The sequence below is a fragment of the Dasypus novemcinctus genome, chromosome 1 (genome assembly GCF_030445035.2).
Source record: "Dasypus novemcinctus isolate mDasNov1 chromosome 1, mDasNov1.1.hap2, whole genome shotgun sequence".
Classification (NCBI taxonomy): domain Eukaryota; kingdom Metazoa; phylum Chordata; class Mammalia; order Cingulata; family Dasypodidae; genus Dasypus; species Dasypus novemcinctus.
Genome location: NC_080673.1, coordinates 108,610,398 through 108,629,520, shown reverse-complemented (window position 1 = coordinate 108,629,520; position 19,123 = coordinate 108,610,398). Strand labels below are relative to the sequence as shown.

At 34.3% G+C, this 19,123-nt stretch overlaps 1 protein-coding gene across 11 annotated transcripts in view; it reads left to right on the top strand.

Annotated features, from left to right (window-relative positions):
* Positions 1 to 19,123, top strand: part of PDLIM5 (PDZ and LIM domain 5) — a 235,059-nt gene that overhangs the window by 60,059 nt on the left and 155,877 nt on the right. For all 11 annotated transcript variants that reach the window (XM_058295329.2, XM_058295348.2, XM_058295300.2 and 8 more), the window contains exon 3: positions 7,488 to 7,639. In XM_058295329.2, coding sequence (XP_058151312.1) covers positions 7,488 to 7,639 — 152 coding nt within the window. The remainder of the gene's footprint in view (positions 1 to 7,487; positions 7,640 to 19,123) is intronic.

Here is a 19,123-nt window from a genome sequence, read left to right as displayed (position 1 = left end):
TTACTTTTTCTTTGCAGGCTTTCGAATTGTTCTTTATGCTCTCCCAGTGTCTTCTTAATATCTTTTATTTCTTTAGTCATATTTTCTTTAAATTCTTTGAAGTGATTTAGGAGGGTTGTGTGATTATCACTGATTAATTGTCTAAAATCCTGTGTTTCTTCAGGATATTTGGTTCATTCTTTTGGCTGGGCCATTTTTCCTTGCTTCCTAGTTTTGCTCATAACTTCTTGCTGATGTCTAGGCATCTGAATATGTTGGTGTATTTACTCTGATGGCTAATTTCTCTCTCTTGCTTATTGTTTTTTCCCCCACAGCTCTTCTTTGATAATTGATTCAACTTATTCTCAGTCTTTAAAATTGCCAAGCTTAAATTTTTAAACCCGGACTAGGGACTCACTAGTGGAGTGCACATTTTCTCCTAGGGATTGGATACAGAGAGCACAGTGTTTGTCCATGTAGTTTCCAAACTGGCCAGCAGATGGCACTAGTCCATGTACCTCTCCATGGAGATGTTTCAGTCTTGGCTTTTCTGTGTTCCTTGTTGAACCTCTATATTGGCTCTGCTGGCCAAATTCACTGAAGAAAAGCAACCTTCCCTCTTCTCCCTTTTCTATTGAAAACAGCCAGCAGGAAGATATATGTTCCCCTCTCAGCTGGCCATAGTGAGCTAAGGGTTTTACCCCAGCTTATTCTCTTGGGGGTGGCGGAAGGGAATCCTTTCTGGTTTCCATGGGGGCTTGGTAAGTCACATTTGTCATTTCAACTTCTTTGTCGCTCTGTCCCTCACCCTCCTGGGAGTTGTGTAGGACTGTCCTGTTCTGCTGACCCCCAAAGCAGGTCCCTCAGACAGCTTTTGGCTCTTTCTCTGTTGTTCTTGTGAGAGCATTCAGCTCTGCCTGCTAGTCAGTTGTCATCTTCCACAATTCTCTTGGTGATAACTTTTAAAAATGAAGGCTCTGCAATGCTTTCATTGATTTTGTTTGTTTTTACTGTTGAGTTCAATGATTGGTTTGTTTCTGTGATATGGGTGTGCTCAAGAGGTATTAGCTCTTGGAAGAGTTAGTGTAACAGGTATATATTGTAACTGGTTATGAATCTCAAATCACATACTTCTTTGTGGATAAAATCAACTTTCAATTAAGTGCATTTTTGAGATCCTTGTCTAAGTAGTATTTTGAGATGTTAATTTTTTTTAATACAGTTAAATACAATGCATTACTATTTTCTTTTTTTAAGAAATAATTGTAAGAAAAAATGCTGTTAGATCTGCACATTTATATGGAGGATCAGCATTTTTGGAGGGTTTAATTATAAATTTTGTTTGACATGTTCAATGACATGTTTCAGTGCCGTTACTGTGCGATAATTAGCTAGCTCTAAATCATAGTTACTAATTACAGACATTTATTATTTTACTAATCCAAATAAAAGCATAAATTCTTCTCTTCAAAATGTGTTATTTTGATGTTTTGTTTAATTTGAATATTATTTTCATATGTGCACATGGTTGTATAACATACTCAGCAACTAAGGGCTCAAACCTAAACTTATCAACACCTGGGGTATTTGCCATGAACCTTTCTTCTCTCATCGTCTTAGTTCTTTATTCTACCTTGTATACCAGTACTCTCCCCTGTTCCCCTTGCTGTGTGTTCTCTTATATTCTTTTGTTCCTTCAAGAAGCTGTAAATCACTGCTTCTTCACCAGTATCACCTTTTTTATTTTACTCTTGGACCTGTCTTGGTACAGTGGCAACACCTAACTCTCCTAAGATTTGGTGACGTGACATCACCATCCTATGTTTGGGAAACTCATTGGGGTAGTAGTAGTAAGCAGGAATGGAAAGGTATAGTGAGTGGGGGTTCTGAATTTGTCGTATGTCAAGTTTCGTTGCTGAGTGCCGGAGAAGTTTAGGTTTAGAGATGGAGAGGGAAAAGAATGAATTAAGGAAGCATGTTTGGCCTACCTTTAAGTAGGTAAAGGAGAAGCCAGAGGAGGAAGTATCCAACTGGTCAATTTGAAAAGCTTTTTCTGTACTGTTGGTCCTAGAAGTAGACTTCATTCCAGTCTCTGTGAATTGATGGTGTGGTGTGATAATGAATAATAATAATAGTGAACATTTAATGTGCTATGTGTGGTGCTGGTATTTTATTTGTTCTGCTCAGCAGCTCTGTGACGCAGGTGAAATTATAATCTCAGTTTTTAAGGAGAGAGAGCTAAGATTTAGAGAGGCCAAGCAAATTCAGGTCAGATAACTAGTAAGTTGCAGAGCATGGATTTAGAAAGTTATGTCTGCCAAACTTCACAGCCTGTGATCAGTCAGTACTAGGTTCTTACGTACTGTATACAGGATAAAGGCAAGTTGTTGAACCACTTTGAAGTTCTGTTTTTCCATCTGTAAAAGAGAGCCTTAAATTACCTTTCCGTGGTGAAGAATGATAAGGAATCCTCCAAATGGCCCAATTTACTGTGGGTGCTCAATAAATAGTACTAATTGCTTGCTTTTGGTCACTTCTTTTTCAGGCTAGTAAAAGACTATCTGAGGGGAGCTATCCTCCTAAAATGGCTGAAAAATGTTTATCTTTGGTATTTCACAGAATGAGATATGGGAAGCTTGAAGGTGCTGAGGTCTTTTTCTCTTACATCCTCTCCCATAAACACATGCACACACACACACACTCTCTCTCCCCATTGCTTACTGAAGACTGAACTTCCCTTTCAAGAGAAAACTTCTTGTAATCTATAATTACCGATACAGGGTTAAGATACAACTCTCCATAAGTGAGGTTAATTCAAGTACAGGTGATTGATATTAGATCTTTTTCTGTTTATGTTAATGGCGAAGACCCCATACAGTTAGCATTCTCATACCATACCTAATTTACCTTCATTTCAGCATCAGGAAACAGAAATTGAATTCAAAGATAGTTCCAACATAGCATCCATATAGGCTTTCAGTTTAAGTGAGAATACAAAGTAATTTTTAAAAAGAAGCAGAGATATAAAATTATAAATCTATGGAAAATTAGATAAGAGTATTGAAAAATACACTTAAAGATCAAAGTAAAGCATTTACTTATAATTAGTTTGATCTATACGGAGCTTGACCAGGAGTCTCCCATGACTTCTTCCTTCCTACACATTGTGCATTTACTAAATGTATACATAATTATGGCTGCCTTATAATATGTACAAGATATACTGAACAGTTATCACTGCTTCAAACAAATACAAAATATTTCGACTTGCAAAAAAAAAAGTAAAAAAATGAACTATGCAAATAATGAGTGACTTGGTAGTCTTAGCTGCTTGCAATTCATAATAATAACTCAATCTTATCTAATTAAGTGAAAAAAGACATTTATATTTCTGAGTGGATGGCTTGAGATAGTGGTTTAGGGAATACATGAAGCTCAAAGGCAAGATGCTGTCACCTTTTCGCAAGTCTTAAATTTGTTTCTGTTCATTGGACATTTCCCACAAAATACAGGCTCCCTTAAATCGTGTGTGTGTGTGTGTGTATGAAGCCTGGGTATAGACTAATGAAAATGGTTAGAGAATTAGAAAAGATAGCAATGTAGAAAACCTAAGATGATTAATATTACTAAGCTCAAAAAATAAAACTGACAAAAAAGGAGTTTGTATGACAGGCTAAACAGATGGTGATTGGCTTTTCATTGTTGTGGGTTTTTTTCTTTTGGTTTTTTTTTTGAGGTATGCAGTACCAGGGATTGAACCCAGGACCTCATATGTGGGAAGCCAGACTCTACCACTTAGCCACATTGGTTCGATTGGTGATTGGCTTTTGTTCTGTTTCTGCTAAAAGGATTGAGAATAAATATAGTGAAGCTTTTCCTAACACTTAGATAACTGAGGTTACCAAGTGAATTGTGGCTTCTCTTTGGGGGTCATAGAAACCACATATTATCATCCAAATGGATTTACTTTGTTCTAATGAAAACATGGATTGACCTTGGGTTGTTCAGCCTAAGGATTAATTGAAGATTCTAATTTTCTGTATTTTTTGGTGAATTAAGAACATTTGTACTAGAATTAGCACATAAAACTAATATACTGATTTTTTATTTAGCACAGTCTAATCAAATATTTTTCTAATGTCTACAATATCCAAGGGTCCTGGAGAAGAACAGATTATAGAACATGGTCTCTGATCTTTTAGAGCTTGTTTTGAGGTTGGAAACAGGTTGCTGACAAATTATGTATAAATTGTATTTCAGGCTTCAGTTTTGTCTTACATTGTAGAAAGCGGAAGATATTTGAAGGGTTTCCACCCTCCCTCTTTTTGGAATATGGAATTGGTGTGATTGGAATTCTCCAGCATGAAGTAGTGGGATGACTCTTATTATGGAAATGTGAAGTTGGAGGAAAGGGATAGGAATATGGAGAGTTTGAAGGCAGGGAAGTTCTTTAGAGAACTTATAATAAGGCTGGTGAAAGATGAGGAGAAAATGGACCAGTGTGATGACATTTGGAATCAGCAAAATTTCGTGATTTCTCAGCATGTGGTTCTCAAGGAAGAGACATTCACAGGTGGCTGTAGGATTTCTTTGTGTCCCATGATCTGAAAATAGGGATAGCAATTAAGAGTAAAAGCAATCCTAGAAAGATAGGTAATTCTCAGAATTGGTTTTGGACATCTTGAGGTCATAGATATTCAAAATCTAGTAGACAGCTGGAGCAAAGGAACAAGAAGTTTCTCTAGTTGTACATTGGGTTGGATTGGATTGGATTATTTTCTTTTTAAAGTTTCCATTACCTTTATGCTACTAATGAACTGGGAATATTTAGATTACTTTTGTTGTATACATTTAGAGCAAATGCCCATATGTTTCGTTGTTTCTATTTTAAGGCTACTTTGTATAAGGTATGGTGAGGTAATTAGTTGAGTTCTATTTCTTGTTAAATTAAAAAAATTTTTTTGCTTGTCCTTTTTAGCTAAATAAAATCAAGGGTAAATTATGTTTATACTCTTTCTCATTATCAGGATTCCACATTTCAGTTCATTTGCTCATTTTAGTAGGGAATAGATTTCCCTTTTTCCTACGAGCAAAGTCTTCATACTTTGGGTTAAATCAGTACCTTTGTGCAGAGAGATCACAGGCGAACTTTGAAAACCAGAAGGTACCTTCAAAGACTTTGAGATCATCTAGTAGCACATCCCCCACATTTCTTAAGTTTGTTATCTGAGATCAAGGGAATAATAAAAATAGCTAGCATTCATTGAACTATTATTTCACGTAATCACTAAAAAAGATTGTATAAGGTAAGTGAAGTGACTGCCCAAAGTCCTATAGGAAGTGGTGGCAGCGGTGGCTTTAGCACCTGTTTTCTATATATATAGGTGTATTTTACAATTTAAACAATTTAGTTCTGTGTAGTAGAGAACAATTAGTATTAAAATTAAATTTAAATATTAAAATTATTAAAAAGCAATTTTTAAGATAGTGCACACCTATTATTTAATATAGTAAAATCACATCATTTAATTTAATTTTTGTCACTTTTAAAGACTTCTCTTATTCCCAGACACCCATACACAAACTGTTTTCACATTAATAAATATATCTGTACTGTTTTAAAATATACTTAATAAAATTCTGTCATAATTATTTATTCTTGGATTCACTTATGTGATTCTGAATCCAATCCATATAAATTTCATTTAAATTTGGAATTACTTTGTCAGTCATATGTATATATTACATGTATTAAGAAGTGTATATACCTATGTGCATATATAAAAGTCATGTTAATAAATATGATGTGAGTTAAGTTTTGATCTGTTTTGTTACTCTGTAAACTATTAGTACCAATCTTTTACCAATTTTTCTTGCCTTTAAGTATCTGAGCAGCTGAGAGAGATTGTCTTGTTTGTTTCAATTTCTGCAAAGGTGAAAAAGATTACTGTATAGAACAGTATATATGATAGAGCGTATTTAATTTGAAGGGTTTGAGATATGTTTTTGCATATTGTTTCTGTTATATTTTACATATCCTTGCTATAGATTTTTTTTCACTAATTTTAAGAACTATTAATCCTTTGATCATTGTGTTAAAATATTTACAAATTTAAAAATATATTAAGTTTTAATATTTCCTAATATCACAATTTAAAACAAAATGTTTCCATTGTTAAATAACAAATATTGTGGCATCCATTCACCTTATATTTCATTACGATCTTTCATGTGTCAGGCTCACTTCTAGCATTAGGGCTACTATGGGGAGGAGACACAGACATGGTCCCTGCCTTGATTGATCTAGAATGTCAATAATGTTTTCTTGATTTTAGATCCAAAATAATTGTTCTTGTGTACTGGGACTGATCTGCCTTGATCATATTTTAAGGAAATAACTTGTCCACTGCTGATAATCAGAACCTGAGTGAGCATATAATGTTCATGGAAATTATTCCTTTGCTTCCAAATTATGACATCCAATACTCAGTTCTTGTTCAGTAAGCTGAAAGATTTTTTTTTAACCAAAAGTAATTATAGTAAAATGTTTTCTCAAATTTTTCATTTTAACTATTAGAGAAATGCTGGTTATTTTCTTTCTTTGTTTTTGAAGCCTAGACTCACCCAGTCCCCCAGTATCTACTTGCACATAATGCTGAACTTGTCATATGAATTAGTATGGTTTCTTTTGATTTTTACTTTCCAAGCTTCTAGTTATCTATGAAAATTACATCACCTTTTTGTTTTACTATAATTTTCTATTTGCTTTTTCTATAGGAGTAATGCAGTTTATGTGCATGAAGTTTGAAAAATACCAAGTTAAGTAATAATTATAAACACATGGAAAAAATTTTGAGCAAGGGAAAAAAGATTGAGGATTAAGGACTGTGATATATAAAAAGTTTGGCAGTCTCAGACACAATTGGTTTCCTTCCCTTCCTGCTAAATTCCTGGAGCAGGAAGCACACCCAGTATAAAAGATATTTGGGACTCTGACCTAAAAAGAATTTAGTCTCTCACACACTTGATATGAACTGGAGTTAATAGGAAGGATTGCTGCTCACATCCTCCCTCTATCTTAACCTTTGTGCACAAACAAAAATACAGCTGTTTAAAGAGGTTTTTTTTTTTTTAAGAGAATATAAAGTACTCCATTGAGAGTTCATTCTTTTTCTTCTGCTAAATTGTGAAACTTCCTTGGCTACTTCTCTTCTTCATTCATAATAATCACACGCTACTGTTGAGTCAAAGAAAAAGTGGAGAAATCAAGCAAGAAACCTTTCTCAGAAAAATTTTTTATACAGAAGATAAGAATTTAAAGAGAATAAGCATGAAAATCATTTGAACTTTAACTTTACTTGTTAAGCAAGATAATTCTAGGTCCTTGTATTACTTTGTCTAGTAGAATATTAATACAGTTTGATTTTGTTATAAGCAAAAGTATAATTTATCATGTTTTTATTTACTTTTTAAAGAGTGACACTCCTAATGAAATATATTCATTACAGCTAAAAGATGGCGGCAAGGCATCCCAGGCAAATGTAAGAATAGGTGATGTGGTTATCAGCATTGATGGAATAAGTGCACATGGAATGACTCATCTTGAAGCCCAGAACAAGATTAAGGGTTGTACCGGCTCTTTGAATATGACTCTGCAAAGGTAAATTACTTCTTTTAGCTCTGAGAGAGAGAACAACACAGAAGACTGTGTTTTTGTCTGTTTGATTCGTGGCATTAATTAAGATAAAATTTCTATAAATATTGTTTCAGTAGATAAATAAAAAAATGACTCTTAAGTTTAGTAATTGAGCAGTATGAAAACTGGTGAAAGCTATTAGTTGTATGGGTTTTTTTTCCCCCAACAAAAGGCTTACTTGAAAAATTGTGTTTACAGTTTCAGAGAACTCAAGAATTCCTGAAGCTGCTCTATGGAGCTCAGGATAAAAATTCTTATTTTAGGATGAAACTCTTGACCTTAATATTCTGGGAAGTATATTGGAGAGTGTTCTGTTAGGGAGTAGCTTGACCTTTCTTAGTTTTTCTTTTTTTCTTTTTTTCCTGGGTAAAGCAAATTAATTTTTTCATGTACTCACATCAAAGGTGGAACTGGCATTATTTATCTTTTTAAAGTTACTCTGACCTCAATTATAAAATACTTAATTATCTCATTGATTATAATGTCAATCATTTTGAGCCTCCCAGCATTTGGCCTGTGTTGAAATCACCTGGAGTACTTGTTACAAATATTGATTCCTATGTTGAGTCAGATTTTCTGGACTTAAGGACCAAGAATTATATTTTCATAAGTGTCCGTGATTTCTATAAATTCTGAAGTTAGGATATCCCAAAAACTTGGACTGAGGGGAAGGGAGGAGAAAGAGGGAATAGATAGAGGTTGATTGAGTGATAGCTCTGAACCTTTAGGTTTTATAAGGAAGGTGGCTTGGTCATTTACCAGAGGACTATGGAGAGTTTTAAACAAGTCTTGTTTTTGATGAGTACAAAAGTGTTATGTAGTATAGCAAATTTGGAAAACACCATTTTTCTCCAAAACATCTCATGGTCTTCCATAAATTTTCATTCATTGTTAATCTTCAAGAGGGGAATTAAAATTTGTGGTACCTCCCAAATATATTTGAGTACAGAACTCAATTTTCTTGGTGCCTCACCTAGTAATAGTGTTCTGTGGAAGGAATTTTGAAAAATGCTTCTGTTTTCTGTGCTACTGTTCTTCTAGGGATTGATGTTTAAAGGATTTATATAGAGTAATTGTAAGTGCTGGTCTGGATGAATATTAGTTTGGTCTTACAACTAAACAGGAAAGTTTTTTTACAAGGTTATACTGAAGTTAGAAGTTTTGATCTTTTGGAAATTACTGAAGAGCCACAAATTCTTCAGTCATTGAATGGCATAAAGAATATAGTCTGGTTTCTTGTGTACTTTATATACTTTTATTCAAAACAAGAATCGTTTTACTTGCCAATTTTTTGAGACCAAAACAGATACTGTAAAGTCTTTTCTTTAGAAATAAAATGCATCTGATTCCCACTATACAATTATTCTTGTTAGTATTTAAGAACAAATACACAAGGTTTTCATATGTGATAAGAAAATTAAAAAACAAAGAATATGCAGTAAAAATTAATAGTATCCCAGTCCCTTTATCCCCAGATCCCAATTTCTGTTCCTACTGTTAACAGTTTTTAAAACATCTTCTCAGGAAAAAAACATTTGCTATTCTGCACCTTACCATTATATTGGCTCTTACAGATCAACTTTGATGTATCATGTTTTTCTAACCACTGCCCACATAGGACTTTTGTTTTTTTTTTCAGTGATAGTAATTCCCTTCTATGTGCATTTCAAATTTTGGTAGTTACTAGCTACATGTTTTAATGCATAGAAATGTAATCAATGAGAAAAAAATTATTGCTAAAAAAGTATGTTTCTGATTGTATCATGGTGGCCTATATATTGAGGTATATAATGTAAAAATTGTTACTGATTAAAGGAAAGTCATCGTTTTTATTTATAGGCATTTTTACTAGGTGTGAATTTTGAGAGGGAACCAAAGAGGAAGCTTAACTTGTCTGATATATCAGAAAATAAAAATAAAACCAACAAAACCAACAAAACCCAAGATGATTATGGACTGTTTCTCATATTCTAAAATTAAAAGGGCATTAGCTTGTTCCCAGACTGTGTATCATTTCTTTCATACCAGCCTGCTTGTTTTCATATTGTGCCCAGAATCTTATTTTTTACCGAAAACTCTTGGGCCTCTTAAGCATAGATGAAAACCAGATGTTACTCTGGGTATATTTCCAATTTAAGTAATCTGCTGCTTACTCTAACAAAGATTCTTTTAAGCTGCTTAAATAGAAAATCAACTTGCTATAAACATTTGGGAATACTACTTAATCTTGTCCTCATATTTATGAATATGGATATCAGGGACCCAAAATTTGAGGGAGAATTTCAGAATCCTACTGGTACTACTAGTAATTTTCTTCAAGTTTTGAACATCCCTGAATGGCAGCCTGTTTTGATAGTTCATTTAAGAGAATTCATGTATAACCATGACAATGCTACTAAAGAAGTGCTTTCACCTTTTAAGGAAGTAATTCTATTTAGAAGTTATTTTTAATTCGATTCCTGTCATCTTACTCCCTTCATCCCATCCCTCACCAGCAAATTGAATGACTCTATTATAGTACTTTCCCTTTGTAACTCTTTTTTTCATGAACATATAATTTTCTTTATGGATATTTGGCCATCTTTTCAGATTTGCCTTCGTCTGGTTTCCCTAGAAACGGAACCTGAGATAGGGATTATGTGTAAGTGATAAATTTAAGGGAGTCCTCTCAAATGTATCTGCAAGGGAGTGAGAGAAGCAGGGTTGGGAAGCAGAAGAAACTGATATGCGCAAGAACATGGTTTTAAGTGAAATCTACCCTTAGGTTTATCCAGCAGGGAAGCCTGGAAGAAAATTGCCCCACAGGCTGTCCTGCCTTGAGGCAAGGGAGCTGGAAATGTGAGTCCCCTCTCCTCTCTCTGTTAGTTATTGGCTACCAGCTGTCCTGAAAAAATGTGTGTGTTTATGTGTGTGTTGGGGGGAGGGCTAGGCAGTCGCTTCTGTTGCCCAAAGACAGTCTTCCATGTAAGTTTGCTGTTAGTGTGCCATTAGCAGCAATTCAGGAAACACCTGGGAGGTAAGTGTACCAAACTAGTAGAAAGGTTCCAGAGATTCAGGCTGACAGCAACACATGTTGTTACAAGATTCCATCCTGACCAGAGTCCATTGCTCAGAGGGTAGGTTCTCTGTAACCTAGGCCCACTCAAATGTCCTATCAAAATTGCTACTACTCATCAGTTAATACCCTCCATTCCATTTAAGGTAGATTACATGCCTCCTTCTTTTTTTGCTTTATGCCAGCTCATGAAATTCACTTAATCTGCAATGCCCACCCACTGCTAATGCATGCCCCCACACCAATGTGAAACCCATCTCTTGCCCATAGTCTTTTGCTACTATTACAGTTCATTAATCTTTTCCCTCTAAACTCATATGACATAGTATGTATCATTCAATTCAGCATTTAATTAGGTAAAATCAAGAACAAACAGGCTGATTTCATGATTCATAATCAAATAAAACCCAATTAGTTATTAGTTAATAATACTGCCTATGTTATTAAACTAATTACTCCATTATATCAGTCCTGCTTGTCCACTATACTCCTTGAAGGCAAAGACTTATGTTTTTTTTTTTTTTTTACAATATTTGTATTTTATAGCATTTTGTATAGTATTTTGACTTTGGTGTCCAGTTAAGTAATGATTTGCTAGGCACCAGCACCATTTCCCAAAATTGGAATCATTTATTTATTCTAGAAATATTACCACGTGCCAGGCACTCTTTTAGATGCTGGGGATAGGACAGTGAATAAAAGACAAAAATCTAAAATCCCCTGTCCTCATTGTGCTGACATTTCAATGGGGACAGACAGACAATACACAAACAAGTAAAAGTATATCATGTGCCCTTAAGAGTCAAGGGAAAAACTAAAGCATGTAAAGGAGAGAGTGAGTGCAAGGGTGAGGACTTGGAATTTGAAAATAGAGTAGTCAGCAGCTCCTCATTGAGAAGGTTTTTGGATATCTGGGGGATTAAGTAAGAATCAGTACACAGATCCTCTGTCAGGGAGCCCAGTGTGGCTGGAGCAGAATGAGTGAAGGGAGAGTAGTAGAGGTGAGGTCAAAGAGTTAGTATGAACAGATTGGAGAGAGACAGAACTTACAGTACCTTGTGTTGGTAATCAAATTTATGTTTACCTGGGCCTGTAAAAATTTTGTTGATATAAATGGGACCTCCTCAAAATCATACACTTTTGTGCCTATCAAATAACTTTGTCAAGGTGAAAAGGCAGCCTACTCAATAGAAGAAAACATACTACTCAGTGATAAAAAGGCAAGCAGCCCAATAAAAAAATGGTGAAACACCCAAATAAACATTTTCCAAAGAGGAAATACAAATGGCCAAAAAGCACATGAAAAGATGTTCAGTATCATTGCCTATTAAGGAAATGCAGAACAAAACTACAAAGAAATATATAGAATGGCCATTATTTAAAAAGCAGAAAATGACAAGTGTTGGAGAGGATGTAGAGAAATAGGAACAGCCCTTCACTATTGGTGGGAATGTAGAATGTACAGGCTCTAGAAGACAGTTTGGTTGTTCCTCAGTATGATCTGGCAATCCCCACTACTAGGAATATATTCAGAAGAACTAAAATCAAGGATGCAAACAGATATTTGCACACTGACATTCATAGCAGCCTTATTCACAGTTGCTAAAAGATGGAAACGGTTCAAGTTTTCATCAACTGATGGGTGGATAACCAAAATATAGTATATACATACGATGGAATGCTATTCAGCTGTAAGAAGAAATAAAGTTGGATGCATATGACAACATGGATGAACCTTGAGGACATTATGTTGAGTGAAATAAGCTAGATGCAAAAGGACAAATGTTTTAAGTTATATGACCTAAATACAATGACTAAACTCACAGAGGTAAACTCTAGAGTATAAGTTATTAAGAGATAGAATGGGGGTTGAGAAGGGGGAGCTGATGTTTAATGTATGTAGAATTTTTAATAAGGTTGATTGTAAATGTATGGAAATGGATGGAGTTGAAAACACATTATAGTAAGTATAACTAAACACTGCTGAATTATAAATGTGATTGTGGCTGAAAGGAAGGGGTAGTCTTGGGATGTAAATATCAATTGAAAGAAAGCTAGAGGATAAACTAGGGACTATAACATAGTGAACTTGGTGTGTGGATGAGGATTATTGTTAATAGTACAAAATACAAGAATATTCCATGAACTAGAACAAATGTCTGTCACTATTACAAGGTGTTAAGAATATGGTGATACATGGGAAAATACAGCTACCATCACTTATGGACTATAGTGAGCAGTAATGTTGTAATATTTTTGTATCAATGGCAAAGAAGTTACTATATCAGTGCTAAGAATAAAAAATACGGGGGGGGGGTGGAGGGTATAAAAGTATATGGAACTTTTCCTTTTGCAGTAGTAAAAGTAAAAATTCTGGTTCTTGTTCTGGTTTTTCAACTGTAAATGTGTAAGTTCCCTACAGCTTGCTATTTGATCAGACCAACTGAGTTTGCTTATTTTGGCTGAGAGAATTAAGAAACTGGACTTTCTTCATTGGAATTACCTTAAACTGTGCCAGGTTAGCAAAGTGATTTGTACTACTATGATGGTTTTAAAGTGAAAGATAGGTTCAAAAGGTATTCAAATAGTATTTAAGCATCAAAAAATACTTTATGTATTTATCCTTACTTTATATTTTTAAATTCTATAGGAATCAAAGATCATTCATAGAGCTTTTTTAATCTTCTTGTTTTTTTTAAATATTATTGGTAGTAGCATGTCTGTGTTTTTTTGTTCTTCAGACTTTTAGTGTATACTTGTTATGATTGGAAGTGAAAGATCTAGAAGGGCTGAATTTTGAAAAATATTGATGTATTTTCTTTCTGCTCCCCCTTCTTATCCTTCTAACAAAAAAAATGGCCAGAGGTCCAGTAACTACTGCTAATGAATGACATATTGGAATAATTTAATAGGCACATTGAATTACAGAGAAGAAAAGAAAAAAATGGCTGTTGTGCCAGAATGAAGCTATTACCATCTCTTATTTCATTTTAATGGATTGCTTAACATCCTATTACTGTTAGCTTTGTGGGTTCAACTCTGTTATTTCTTTCATTAATAACATAGAGGTAGGATTTTAGAAAGTATTAAAATTTTAACCAAAGTTTTTAGTTTTCTATATAGGATAATTCAGTTCCTTTTAAAAGATTTGTTTGGATTATCTCTTTCCCTTTTGGAGATGTACATCACACCTTTTGAGGTTCCTTTTTCTCCTTGGTATTTCATATGCTTTTCTAGAGACTGTTTTGCAAATTAACTTTTACTGTTTTTGTTTGCTTGTTTGGTTGGTTGGTTTTTATTTGTTTTTAATTCTTAGGTCAGAGGATGACCATCTTTCAAAAGAATGGAGTTATAGCTTTGATCACCACCCCTATCATTAAAATTAGAGGCGGTGTTTAGGAGAAGGGGACGGGGAAAAGCCTGTATTGGCCATCTGTTTTCTACAATCTTTCCACATATACTATATCATTTATCCCTTTAGGAAGGATTTATCATTTAGGATGACATTAGAATCCTCACTTTCAGATCAAGGAATAAAGGCTTAGAGAGTTTGTGATTTGCCTAACAAACTTAAATAAGTTCAAAGCCTGTGCTGTCTTCCCTTCCCTTTGCTGTGGCAACAGACTTAGTGACTATAGTCTCCTCTAACACGTATTTCATAAAAGAAGATAGTAAAACAATAACTATGGATTGAGTTTTAAAAATATATTTTTAGGAATATTTGCTCAGTATGACACCACTGGAAAAGAGCATAACTGTCAAACAACAAATCAGTCAGCTGACAGAAGAGTTTATCTTACATATCTTTTTTTCTTCAAGTCAATTGGGATAAAGATTGCTGGAAATGGACTTGAAGGCTCAAGTTAATTAATCTTTTCTGAATATTCTATTATAGTAGTTTGACAATAATCAGATTTAGTAAATATGGGTTGTTTATTGTATATTTTGCATTTATATTAGAAAATATTTTGAACTTTTTATCTTGAAATTGTGTGGTTTTTGTGTTTGTGTTTTTTTTTTTTTTAACAAGTGAAACTTATCTGTTCCTTTGAAGGAAAATTTATTTCAGTGTATAAGACTTTGGGAAAATAATCCTAGGAAATAATGTATTTAAAGACCTACCTGACATTACAGCTTTATTTAAAAATTTTTTTGGATCACACCTGAAAAAATAGTCCTTGTAAAAGAAAGTTTTAATATGTGGGATTTTTTTGTTTGTGCATGGTTCTAAAGGAATAGAGATATAAAGATGGCAAATGGAAATCGTAAAATTAGCCTTTGATCTTAGGCAAGCCAGGTGCAAATCCTGGTTCAACCACTACCTAGCTGTGTTACCTTAAGCAAATAGTGTAACTGAGTTTCAATTAACAATGTATAAATGGATAGAGTACTATCTGCCTTGTCGGGCTGTCCTGAAGATGAAATGAAATGACATATGTAAAGAACCTAGGACATAATTAAGATAAATTTCTGTCCTTCTTACTTCCTTCTTCATTTGATAAGTGATTCTCAATATGGTAGCCATTCCAAAGTTACTTCTAGGTAATATTATTTATTTTGTTTCCCAGCAACAAAATGAGCATATTTGGAGGAAAATAGAAAGAAAATGAAAGGGAAACTTGGAAGGTGCTTACCTGAGAAAGTCAGAAAGGTGATGATGCAAATGTTAGAAGAAAGGACTATTCGGTTGATTGAATGATTTTGTCATCTAATTGTAATTAAAGCTTTTTAAAAGAGTGAAATGGATGTAAACATTATGGTTACTGCCAGCTAACTTTTGCTTTGGTTCAAAATTATTGTCTGCAAGAATAGTGGCAGCGAAGAAAAACCCATGCATATCTAACCTTGTTTATTCTGCTAATTCCTCTTATTTTCCTTAGAGAAACAGTACATGTGTAATTCTCTTTTACTATAGATTGTCAGAAAGACAAACAAATATGTTTTCCTCATACTCTTCTGTATAAATTCATGTATATTCTAATTTCCTGGATAGTATATTAAAATTACAAATTTTAGATGGTGCTTTTAGGATATTCTTAAAAATAAGTTTGATCCCCTCATCAACACTATCATTAATTACTAAAGTTTAGCTGAAAAATCTTAACATGTTCATCAGAGAAAAAAACATTAGATATTTCCTTCAGATTTGCCTTATGGCTAGCAACCCATAAGGGTTAGAAACAAAGAGAGTGATTTTTTTTATCCCTGCCTTTAAAAAATTTGTAATCCATTCATTGGTTAAGAAGAAGCAGAAAGGGCTACAGGGATTCAAAGGAGAGCAAGAGCCCCCTCAAATAGAAAGGCTTTCTGGAGGCACTAAAACCTGGACTAGGCCTTGAAGGATAAGTAGGAAGTCAGTAGATGAGAATATGCTTGGGGAAAGTATCTCAGGTGGAAGAATACCTTCTGAGGTAGCAAGGAGATGGGAAATCCCCAGGCTTATGATGGGGTGAACATGTTTACCACTTGGAAATAGAGATAAGAATGAAAGGAAAGTTAGGTTAGAATAGGCTTTGTAGGGTCTTAGGCACTGACATTTTATTACAAATTTTGATTAGAAAACCTTATTTTCAGGATAATATTTAGTGAGATTGCTTGAAAGTAGAGAGAGAGAGAGGAGAGGCAGGGAAACTGGTCTGGCAAGTATTGCAGTAATCTGGCTAAGCACGGACTTGACCTGGAAAACAGAGAAATGAGAGAAATTGGGACATGAGAACCGTAATTCTAGAAGACACACTAATAGTCTGGATATGAGGGAATAGAAAAGAGTCAAAGATATCTCAGGTTTTTTAGCTTTGTGGGTCCAGACTCAGATATTCTGTTCCATTTACTTTACCCTTGCTCTCTCACTCACTGAAGTCTGACTTCTACTCCCATCATGGTATTGAAATTGTTTCACGCTTGGATTTTGTACTCATTCTTCAAATTCACCCTGATGAAATGAAAACTGAGACCTACACCTTTTCTCCAATTGCATCTCCTGCAGTTAACCTCTTTTTTGTGTCATACATTTCGTGGGCAACCCTACTCAATAAGATAATTCTATTTTTAGTAACTATAGATTTATTGACATTATGTAGCAGTTTTAAATGAAGATATAGATTTTCTTTATGTAGAAGAATCTATATATTTTTAAAAATCAAAATACATACATAAGATTTAAGTAGGCATTAAACTAAGTGTACATAGAAGAATGCATGGTTCATTTGTGAAAACTTAAAATTATGTGCCAGCTACTGCCTCAGATGTTGTTCATAGATTGGGAATAACTGGCCAAAAATATTTTGAGCCACTTGAAAATTGAGGGATAGTTTGGGAAGCAGAGACACACATTGAGAGGGAGAGACTGAGATGGAGAGACAGCATTACAGTGGCAGCAGAGGCAGAAATACACAGACAGCAGGACAGTTTGAGAATGAGTTAGGGAGAGAGAAAAAAAGGTTAGGAGAGAATACTAGGTGAGACAGTGCCATGAAGAGAGGTAGAAAGAGGGTGAGGGAGAGGTAGACATGTGTACAGAAATGTGCACACATATACAATAAGAGAGACATATGGAGAGAAAATCATGCAGGGAAACAAGCAGAGAGAAACATCGGCACACTAAGAAGTGCAGGGGAGGGACACAGAAAGAGGGGGAAAGACACAAAATTGGGATAGAGCGAGCTGCACAAGATACTTTAATGAGTGGATGAATGGATGAAGATGGATGGATAGGTAGGTATGTGGGTGCATAGATAAGCATCTATCTCTGTAGATGCACAGAGAGGCCAATCTGCATGTGAGAGAAACAGAAAGTCAGACCAGCAGAGACTGAAATCAAGAAAGAAACCTATACACAGCAGAGGGGAGGGTTAGACTCAGACATGAACATGGAAAGACAGGGCGCATTTAGAGGAAGAGAAATGTCACAACAAACCATTGTTTAAAAAGAGAACATTTCCCTGTGTGCGTGTGTGCGTGTGTTTTGGAGTTGTTCAGAAAAAGGTGATGGTGTGCCTTTTATATCCATCTCTGTATAATCAGCATAATAAACTCTGAACCAGTGAAGGAGTAGTTTGAAGTATGGTCACTTCACATGTAGCATGAGAAAATTCTCCTTGCCACATCTGGTAATTAACAGATTAAAAGGAGCATGATTACATCAAAACATTGGAGTCTGTCCACCAAACCTAACTTTTACTGACATTTTACAAAGGAAAAAAGCTTAATTTCGTATTTTTAAAATGAGAAGTACACAGTATTTCCTTGAATGAAAATAAGTAGCTTAATAAGATGTAGCATGCACATTGATTAAATGGTAACAAGATCATACCCAATTCTTTGAGGGCTGAGACAATGTTGTATTTATTCTATACCTCAGTGCCTGCCACCATGGCTTGAACATAGAAAATAATAAATATTTGTTGCCTTGAGTTGTAGAGAATGCCATTTTTAAAAATATTGCTACTTTGCCTGATAAATTTAGAATTAAATCACAAGCTGTTATTAGCAAAATAAAGAGTGACAGACTGGTCTTTTGTATTTAATGGCAGCAGTCTCCTCGGAGTTCCAAATAAATGTTTTTGTTCATAGCATTAAGAACTTTGGAAAGGGTTGAAATTCAAGTCATTCCCAACTGTTTCCAGTGGCTACTGTTGCTATTATGGTCTCAAAGACTATTCAGCTTAGGTTTTATATGAGTTGAAAAGTAAATGGATGTGACTGGCTATGCAAAACATAAATGTATTGGAGTATTTATGCTGCCAAACTTTGTGGTTGACTTTTTGTTTAATGTACTTAAAAAAAACCTGCATTGTCATAGTAAATCAGTCCTAAAAATTTCTTTTACCAGCCATGATCCCTGTTAACAGTATTTCTATCCAATTAAATGCATGTGAAAAATAGTCTTTTATTCACTAATTATTTTTGTGTATGAATTTCAATTTTCTAGGTAATACAGTAAGGGTACATTTGTACATTATAATAAAAATTCATAGATGATGATCCTGAGTTCAGTTATTTCTCTTAGAGTTAAGTCGGCCTTTATCTTGGCTGCTTTGGCTAAACTTTATAGCACTTTTTTCCTGTTCAGTTTGTCCTGTTAAAATGAACATGAGGGACTTTCCACATTCTTTTGTTTTACTGGAATTATGTTATATAGACTGTGTTTTGAAATAATGTCTTTGCTAGTCTGACAATATTTTGGTTACCAAATCATTCTTAAAATTAAATATTTTCATATTTGAAATATATAGAAAGATAAATATATATTTCATTCAACTGACTCTTTTGAAGTAGAATTTTAATCTGACACATTAAGATATAGGATAATATCCTTTTTCCAGATTTGAAAGATTATATAATGTTTGTGTTGATTTCCTTTTCTTATCAGAAGCCTGTTCACTATAGTGTGG